Source organism: Octodon degus, unplaced genomic scaffold, assembly GCF_000260255.1.
Source record: "Octodon degus isolate 3935 unplaced genomic scaffold, OctDeg1.0 scaffold00086, whole genome shotgun sequence".
Classification (NCBI taxonomy): Eukaryota; Metazoa; Chordata; class Mammalia; order Rodentia; family Octodontidae; genus Octodon; species Octodon degus.
The window spans coordinates 3,910,830-3,921,142 of record NW_004524662.1 but is presented as its reverse complement, the minus strand read 5'-3'; the positions used below and the strand labels follow the sequence as shown (position 1 = coordinate 3,921,142).

The 10,313-nt window shown below is 34.8% G+C and overlaps 1 protein-coding gene across 9 annotated transcripts in view; it reads right to left on the bottom strand.

Moving 5' to 3' along the window:
* Positions 1-10,313, bottom strand: part of Ralgapa1 (Ral GTPase activating protein catalytic alpha subunit 1) — a 263,481-nt gene that overhangs the window by 177,389 nt on the left and 75,779 nt on the right. For all 9 annotated transcript variants that reach the window (XM_023721857.1, XM_023721854.1, XM_023721851.1 and 6 more), the window contains exons 11-13: positions 8,130-8,327; positions 4,705-4,842; positions 2,060-2,208 (exon numbers count right to left, since the gene is read on the bottom strand). In XM_023721857.1, coding sequence (XP_023577625.1) covers positions 2,060-2,208; positions 4,705-4,842; positions 8,130-8,327 — 485 coding nt within the window. The remainder of the gene's footprint in view (positions 1-2,059; positions 2,209-4,704; positions 4,843-8,129; positions 8,328-10,313) is intronic.

Here is a 10,313-nt window from a genome sequence, read left to right as displayed (position 1 = left end):
ATCTGTTTATCAATAAAACTTTGAAAAAAAAAAAAAAAAAAGACTGGCCTGGGCTATGAAGTGAGCTCAAGGCTACTAGGAACTACACAGCAAGGTCCTGTCTCAAAAAAAAAAGAAAAAGAAAAAGGAAGAAAAACATATGCATCATTCAGAAGATAAAAATCAGAAATGTCACACTTGTAATGTTAGGCTTCTAGTATAGCTAAATGAAAGAAAAGCTATACAATAAAGTATAGGTTTTACAAATAAACTATATGATTTACAACCAAACCTTTATTCACATACCTTTCACTTTTTCATACAAAAATGATTTGAATTAATAATCTTATAAATTCAATGTAAATATGTGGGTAATCTTCCAAAGTGTAAGGTTTAAAATAAACTTTAAAGATAAAAATAAAGAGGGGCTGGGGAGATGGCTCAGTGGAATAAGCGCTTCCCTGGCAAGCGCAAAGGCCTGAGTTCAATCCCTGGTTCCAAAATAATAATAATAATAAAAAAATAAAGAAATTAAAATTGTGCTCTAAATGGCAAATTCTCATTACAATTGGGCTCATCGCTGAGTTGAAACACCTGGTAAAGGGTCTTAAAAGAGGAGGTGTCTGATATCAGGTGTTTTCCTAAATCAAAGAGCATGCAATTCAGATCTCTGCTTATCACCCACTGTGTGAACAGCACAAGTCGCTTAATTTCTCTGTGTCTAAGAACTATCTCATGTAAAACAGGGACATTATCTACTGAATATCAAATAGCACTTCAAGAAAGTACATGTAAAGCACTTAAAGTGCTACCACAAAGAAGTGTTCTAAATGTGCTAATAAATACTTCTTACATGTGATTCTATTAATACTGCTAGCAAATAATTATTTCAAAAGAAAGCCATTTTTTTCTACATAGCAAAAGATAAATTAAGCAAAGGCTTTGACCAACGCTCCCACTTTTAAAGAATAAATCAACAGAGGAAAATTAAACACAAAGATGTTGATTGTCAGCCCCCTGCCTCAAAACAATACGTACATTATTAAAAGGGGACTGGTTAACAAAATTATGGATCACACATGTAGATGATATGAAGTAACAGTATGGTTTACTCAGTCAGATAGTTATGAAAAGGTAAACAAGCAATACTTCCACAGAGTGAGTTTTGGATAACTTTTAAAACTTTTTTGAATTTTACCATAACCATGAATCATTTTTATAAAAATTATAGAACTACTCTTCCAAAAAAGCTTATCTTTTCCATTTGGTTAAACAAATGTATATACAATGCTAACAATATATAACATAGTGTACTAATACAGGAAATATCAAAATAAGACAATCTGTGCTCTTCCCAGGGCCACTCACTCATTGAAGTAAACAAACTTTTATACAAGAAATTTAGGAGTCAAGATAATTTTGACAGGAACTATGCTCTGGTACAAATACAAAAAAAAAGGTGAGGGAAAAATATGAATAATGATATATACAAAGAGAAGGTAGATCTAAAGGACAACTTTGGTGACAATAGAGAAAGATGGCAAGCATTCACTCTAAAGCATGTTCTCAATGTGCTCTGGACAGACCAATTTGATAATCCTGGGAAGGAATGTCCTATCATACAAGGCGGAGGTTAGTTTTCCGAGAAAAAAAGAAGCCAAGGAGAGCAGGCATGACTGTATAGTCTTTGACTTTAAACTGAAGAATCAGGCATAGACATTTAGTGACTCACCTACTCATTCATTCACACATGAGTTAACTCATTTCTCCATATACTTTAGTGTACATGCATGTATTCCTTAAGTGAGATGAGGTAAGCCATCACATACATACTGCAGAAAGAGCCTAAGGGGTTTTGTGGAAGCATGATCAAGATGTTTACAATACAATGGAAGGGATTACTGTCTACATGATTATTACATAAGTATTATATTCATTCATTTATCCATTAAAAAAAATAAGAGCCCTTAACTCTGTAATAAGCCCTGTTGTTGATAGATACTATTCCTCTACAGTTTACTACACTTCTATACATTAACTTAAAATGTATACATATATATAAACAATAAAAGCCTTTTACCAAGTTTTTTTGTCCATTGATACTTGCACAACCATGTACCGATAAATGTTAAGAATGCGTTTACACATATCTGTGTGCTCATCCAGAAGATTTTTTATTTCATTTGCAGGCTCAAGGAGAAATATGTTTGATGAGTTTATAATGAACACCTAAGACAAAAGAAATCATTAACTATTCACAGTTTGAAATCTCATTGGCAAATTTCTTATATAAAGGGAAACTTAGATGCTGATCCCTAGATGATCTATAATTAGAAATAGTAGGTTTAATTCTAATCCTACTTCTATACTTAACTTAGTATTTGAAATTTAAACTCATTAAAACTATCCATTTTTATATTTTGTAGTATCTACAAAATTATTACTAAGCATTCAAAGAAAATGAACCAAGTATAAAATAGGATTTCTAAACTGAGAACTTTCATATAATAATAACCCAGTTAATATCATGAAACAAAATAAATGAACACAAATAGTTTGGGGTAGAAGATGACATCTAGATCAAGAAGAATATCCTGAATATGAGTTCTATCAATTTTTCCTTATTTTTTTATTTTTATGTATATACATCAGTTTTTAATGTTAACAGGCTGCATAGAAAGATTTCCAACTATAAATACTGTTAATGAGGAGTCATCAACGTAATCTTTAATGTAATTTAGTATAATAAATTACCTGTACATTGTTTCATACAATGACTGCCATGTGCAGTAGCATCCAAAGATATTTTGGAGGAAAAGAACAAGAAACAGTATATTCTATACCCACAATTCTGATTTAAATTTCCTAGAACTACACAGTAATAATACAGGTATAAAAGTATGAGAAAAGAATATAAAAAAAAAAAACTTTTTTAAGATAGTGAAAGGACACAGAGAGCAAACTCGCCAAGCAATGGTCGTGACTCATCCACATGGCTCACACTGACAAAGGATCTACAAACTGCGGTACAGGGTTTCAGGGTAAATACTGAGGATATTTGACTGACCTTGTCAGATACAAAAGTTACATTTCTTGTTATATAGGTCTTGCTTTATCTTGATCTTAACCATCCAGCAGAAAAGTATAAAAATAAGGTGTTAAAAATTAAAGCCATATTAATATGCTGAGCTATAAAAGGCTCAAGTCAATAACTTCTGACACTGCCAGTCCTATGGATAACCCACTACTATTATGGACTACTGGACTATATTGGATTATTTCACTCAATTCATGCACCTACAATATTTAAATGGCAATGGAATACCCATCTCTGAAAAAACTAAACAAAAAAAGGGATATAAATGAAGGACCATTTTGTATCTGTATATACAAAATAGGATAGATACATAGTACTTTCAATTCAGTGAGAAGAAAGATTTGTACTAATAGTGCTTAGACAGGACATCAGGTCTGCATCTTGTACTATGAATAACCACTACAAAGACAACAATATGCAATGTATTAATTATTGTGACTGTCTTACTAACCTGTTTTGAAACTGTCTCATTGCTATTTGTTTCTCAATAAAATAAAAAAAAATAAGATAGTGAAAGGAGCTGACTCTGTAAACCTACAGTAAGCACTAAGACAAAAAGAAATAGTAGAAATGAAATGATAATGACAATGTGACAAAAAATGATTAAGATTGGTGATGTAGTTCAGTGGTACATTTGCCTAGTATGCACAAGGGTCTTGGTTGGATTCCCAGAAGTGGGGAGATGGGGGGGGTGAATACAATAAATTCTTATAAATTTTTAAGAAAAATATCCAGTGGAGTAATGGAAAAAGCACATGAGTAGGCAATTCATAGATGAAAAACGATGTTCTCATATTCAATATTTTTGAGTTTACATTTACATATATTCTCATTATATGTACTACCAAAATTTAATTTTTGCTGTTATATAAATGAAAAGTTTTCATTTAAAAAATTGTTTTTATGCCTGGGAAGACAGCTCAGTAGAATAAACGCTTGCCTGGCAAGTGCAGGGTCCTGAGTTCAATCCCTGGTACCACAAAAATAAATAAATAAATAAATAATTGTTTTCAAATTGGCAAGATAGCTTAGTGGACTAAGAGTCTGCTTAGGCAAGCGCAGGGACAGAGGTTCCATCCCTAGCACCACATGCCACACCAGCCCCGCCCTGGGTGGGTTGAGCCGGCCACCTGCCACTGAGACAGGGTGTGGTGGCGTATGCCTATAATGCCAGTGCTGGGAGGCTGAACACAGGAGGTTCACTGTTGAGCTGTATAGTGAGATCCTGTACAAAAGGCATTTAAAAGAAAAAAAAAAAAAAGCGTTTTCTTATTTTAATTTGTTTTTCCTTCATTAGTTCTGAATTTGAGGGTTTTCCTCACCTATGAGTTACCTAGGTAACATATATGTATATGAAAAGGAAAACAACAAAAATAATATGACATAAGCGAGGTATGGTAGCACATGCGCTCAGTGCTCAGGAGGCTGAAGTAGCAAGATTGCAAATTTGAGGACAACCTGCATTGAGACCCTGTGTTCAAAAGCAACAGGGAAAAAAAATACAACTGATAAATGAACTTTATTACTTATTAAAAAAATTACACTATATACTGAAGTTTTATATACTCATGAAATACTTAATATTATATGCATGAAATACTTAATGATTTTTAAATGAAGTGATCTACCTGCAAAACTGCCTGGGTACCAGCGCGTATATTTTGTTCTGTGGCCTCTTCAGCTGCATTATGAAGAACATCTTGGTAGGAACCATTTTTTGACCAATTAGAATTTCGAATATGTTCAGCCATGCTGGTCCCATTTTCCTAAAACAAAACATCAAGTTTTCAGTAGTTCATTAGTAAGAATGCTCCAATGAGTTAGGTGAGCTAAAAAGGTACATGAAATTGTTAGACCCCACTGCTAAACACATTTCCATCAAAATAGATTATTTTTATCTGATTATAAAAGCAATGTATATTCTGATCTCATTGAAATCCCTGGTTCTGGAAAAAAAAAAAAAAAAAAAAAAACCTAAACGTTGGGCCGAGGAGATGGCTCAGTGGAGTAAGTGCTTCCCCGGCAAACGCAAGGGCCTAAATTCATTCAATCCCCGGTTCCGCAAAAAAAAAAAAAAAAGAAAAAGAAAAAATTAAATCACGATGACTAGGTAGAGTTAATGTCACATCAGATTACAGATATTTTTCTGTGTATCTAGTATATAAACCTCTTTTCCACATTTTCACACAAGAATAGGATTAGAGTACATACCACTTTGTAAAAAGATGAATTCTATTCTAAATCATATGTCAGAACTAAGTAACTTTTAAAAATACAAAATAACATATTCATCCTACATAAGACAATAAAATCTCCATTATTCTAAAAATACTGATACATCAAATCATTAAGATTGTGGCTTTTGGCCTGAGTTTTAGCTGTTACAAATCCTTTAGATTAGGCATCCCTCTGAGAAAAAGCATACAAACATATTCCTCTCAGTGAAGTTCTCTTTTAAGTTTTCCTCCAGTTTCTTCCTGCTTTATGTTACTCACTAGTATTTTGTTTCCTTTCATATTTTGTACAGAGTGTACAGTGTAATATGCATAATGCTTACTCATATAAACTATTCCATTAATGAAAATAATAACTGGACTCTGTCTCAGTTGTCACTAAAATGCACCACCAGCTAGCCTAGACTTTCCCTATAATCAACTATCTTCTAAGCAGTCCTCCTGAATGAAATATAAACATGTAAAACTCAGCATACATGTTTTTAATCAAGTTCTTCTCATTTCTACCAACTCTTCCAGTCACATAAGCCATGACCATCAAACTTTTAAATATCTCTATTCATGTGTGAGTGGCAACTAACTGTTCTGGTTGCAAAAGAAAATTGTGATACATTTCTATTTCTCAATCTCTTGGCAAAGTACTTTTACTACCAAAGAAGCTAATGCATCTGCCCTCTTCCTTACTATCCCATTGCAACTGCCACTGTTCTATTTCAGGCATTTATCTGACTTTTGAACTTCGTTATTTCCTAGTTGGCTTCTTGCCTCCGGTCTGGCCTCCAATCTGTCCTCTACTCTGGATCTCACGTGATCCTTCTGAAATATGTAACTATTCATGCTAATTCTTCAAATTTCCAGGGTTCATAATGTAATCACAGTCATTAATCTGGCATGTAAGTTCCTGAGCAGAATTTAACAATTATTTATTTCAGAATTCCTATTAATTCCTTCCCTCTACTCTTAGCTACAGTTAAATAAAAGTATTTTAATGGTGTTTTACACCATTTTAGATGCTATTCATACTTTGTGGTTCCCTATCCATTTGTCTTTTTTTCACATTATAGTCCTTTTATTATGAAGTATTTCTTAATTTTCAAGGCAAAGTACTTCTTGTTTTGTGCTCTAGAATCAAAGCAGTGACACTTAAAATATTTACCTTTATTCATTTTTCTTCTTGCTAAACCATCAATCATGTAATGGTAGAAACTATGTCTTTCGTAGTTACACTTCTAATACTGGTTGTTAGGCGGGTGCAAGATTTTTATCTGATTATAAAAGCACTGTATATTCTACTGGTCTAAAAAATTTTGAAATTTGTGAAGGTGCTTTATTGTCACAGAACTGAAAGATGCCATTGGGATTTAAAAGGGTGGGATAGGGAGTGCTAAACATCCTACAAGGAGATACACAACAGTCCTGTATAGACACATGTACACATGTACATGTGCACATGCACACACACACATACATTCTTGTATGCTAAATGTCTTTCAAATATTTTATACATACTGCGTGAATTTAAAAACCCAATCATAGTTATCTGAAAATATTAATTCTATTTTAGAGTTTACCAAAATTGTTAATTTTTTATATAGAATTTATTAGAAATGTAAACTGAATTTAACTACAACTTTTGGGTTACTCATACATCATTAGTAAGAGTAGGTAGCACTTTGAAAAAAAAAATCACAATTTTAATGGCAACGTTGTCACATTCAAGTCAGCAATATAAGACACCCATATCGTTCTCTCCTTCTTCTGTAATTATGTATACTAATAATTTATAACCTCTGTCATTCTTAAGTGACACAAGTAGTCTCAGTATATTAGCACAGCATAGCTAAACATTCTAGAGAAAACATTTAGATTGACAGATAAGCTTACTTGCTAGTATAATACAAACATCTGTCAAAGTAACAAATTGTACCATGAATATCATTTCATCTCATTTCAATCTTGGTACTAGGGATTGAACCCAGATCCTTACTCTGCCACCGAGTTAACTAGCAGCCCCAATTATATTAGTTATATCTTTCCCCTTCTTAGAAGGGACAGTGTTTCTCTCTCTCTCTCTCTCCCTCTCTCTCTCCCTCTCTCTCTCTCTCTCTCTCTCTCTCTCTCTCTCTCTCTCTCTACTTTACGCTTCTTGGATAGCCTGATCAGTGAGAAGGACCAAACAACCAAAGAATAAGACTTCATTTAGACTTAACGTAATCAGGGATCTAAATGCCACTTCTACTCTTGTCTCCTCTCTTTGAGAAGACACCAGTCTTTCTTATCAAAGACCAGCTTATTTTATGAGGTCAAGAAATATTAACATTCTTCAATTGGCTTTAGAGCAAGAGTTCTGCAAAGGGTTCAGAGCATTCTAGTTTGTGATCGGTAGTAACCTGTAGAAGGAAGACATCATTCCCAAGGGAGAGAGATTAGTTTGATAATCATCCCACAAAGTATGTCAACACTTTTTTTTTTTTTTTTTTTTTTGCAGTACCAGAGATTGAACTCAGGACCCTGAGCTTGCCAGGCAAGCACTTATTCTACTGAGCTATCTCCCCGGCCTCCTCAACATCTATTTTGATGTAGAACAACATCTTTAAACTTAACAATATCTAACTTTGATCTAGCAATGTCTTCAGAAAACCAGTATATAGCATCAAAATTAACTTACGAAAATTGGGGCATTCTTCCAATAGATACTGAAGGATATATTTCCATATTATTTAAACTGCATATATACTAAAAGATATCCTTATTCTCTTATTTATCCTTATTCTTTATTTATCCTTATTCTCTCATTCTCATATATCTTATCACTTTACCTCTTCCCTTTTTTCTCCTTCTTCCATTGAAATATCATGGTCTTTAACATTTTCAATGCAAGGTATGTCTGAAGATGTGATCACAATTTCTTCAGGTTCTTGCATAAATAAAGGTTTTTCCTCCTGCTGGATCCATTCTTGATATACTTTTACCACTTTTCTCATAGCGGCTGCTTCACAAATTGGTAATAAAAATGCCTAGCAAAGAAAGAATAGATGTTTCCTTTTCCTTTGTCATGACCATTAATACATTCTTATCTGATATGAAACAGCAAAAATTTTTAAAGTTCATCAATTCACTGTTACAAAAAGCCTTTTATCTTCAAATAATTTGTAAGTACATTGAAAGCACAATGCATGTGGGAAATAGCCACTTACTCAAGTGGAAGGAGCAGAGATGTGTCTCAAGTGTACCACCTTGGAATGAGAGTACTTGTTTCATGGAATTGTGCTCTGACAAAGTTCAATATAAATACATTTTTCTTCCTTTTGAGATACTGGGGACTTAATCCAAGGCCTATGAACTAAGCTACATTTCCAGCGTCAAGCCCCCACACTCATTTTGAGACAGTGACTCATTAAGTCACTATGTTGGCTTAGTTGCCCAGACTGAGCTCAAACTTGCATTCCTCCTGTCTTTCTCTCCCAGACTGCTGGATTCCAGGTTTGTGCTACCACACCTTGGTCACCTCTTGTTCTGTAACATTATTAATGGTGCTGCTATTACTGTTTTTGAGAATTATTACAATTAAAATACATCTGATAAAGCCTTTAATTTACGGGGTGTTCAGGGTGTCCCTACTAGATTGGACTTATAGTGATCTGCCTGTTTACAGCCTCCCAAGAGCTGGGATTACAGGTGCGTGCCACCACAGCCAGTCTCAATTTCCTTCTCAGTGCGCTCCAGGGGTGGGGCTGGCACAGCAGGCCTGGAGACTGAACTCTAGGCCTGCTGTGCCTGCTTGCAGGTGCTTTAATCCGCTGAGCTATTTGGCTGGGCCATGAAGTAAATTCTAATAAAAAGTTGGCATATTCAAAATAGTACTAGATAAGTCAGGTGTGGTGGCACACACCTGTAATTCCAGAACTCAAAGCTGAGGCAGCAGGATCACTTTGAGTTTCAGGTGAGCCTAGATTACATAAACGAGTTCAAGGTTTGCCTACACGACATAGTGAAACAAAAACAAAAAATACAAAAAAGTACTAGACGAAATAGACTAGCAAAAATAATTCCCAATAAATGAAAACAAAATGATTCAAGTTGACAAACTAATGCAAAATAATACATATTAATTACAGAATTTCAAATATAGAAAGAAAAATTGATACAATTATGTAAAAAAGAAAACCACCAGTCTAGGAATTTTTCTTGTGTTTTGCTTCCATGTAAGTTGGTATTTGTGTATTTTTACATTAAAATTATAGAAAAAATAAAAATAAGTTATAGGACACAGCTAACCCATCAAGAGGTAAATTAATATCCTAAAACTGCTTAGATTCAGAAAATAATTAAGGCTTTAAGTTAACTAGTTCAGAAAACAACCACAATACAACCAAGATAATTAAAAAGAAGAAAATAACATAGACCCAGAGCGCAGGCCTGGGGAGTGAGTGAGATGACCCACCCCGCGGGATCCTGAACAGACCCAGAGCACAGGCCCGGCGAGTGAGTGAGACGACCCATTCCGCAGGATCCTGAACAAACCCGGAGCGCAGGCCCGGTGACTGAGTGAGACGACCTGGGGCCCGCTGGATCCTTATTCGGCCCAGGCTGCAGGCCCAGCAGAGAACCCTTTAGAACTCCCTGCAAAGAGGCTAGAGGCATGACCCACCCAGCTGATTCAGGAGCAGAACATCTTTCCAGAGAGACACAAAGGGTTCAAGTCTAATGGCTGCAGCAGAAAGAAGTGGAGCACACAGACAGAACCAAACAACACCCACCTGGAGTAATCTCCGACCTGGTGCTAAGGTAATAACTCTATCTAAGCTCTACACCAAAAGTCAGAAGACAGTGGTATACAAAATGACAAAGAGAAGGAACAAAATGCCGTCTCAGGCCCCGAGTCCACCCAGTACAAATGCAGAAGACACTAGCACTGAGGAAACTGGAAATCACACGCCAGATATCTTGGAAATAATAGCATTGACAGTAAAGAATCAACTGCAGAAAGGCATAGAAGAAAT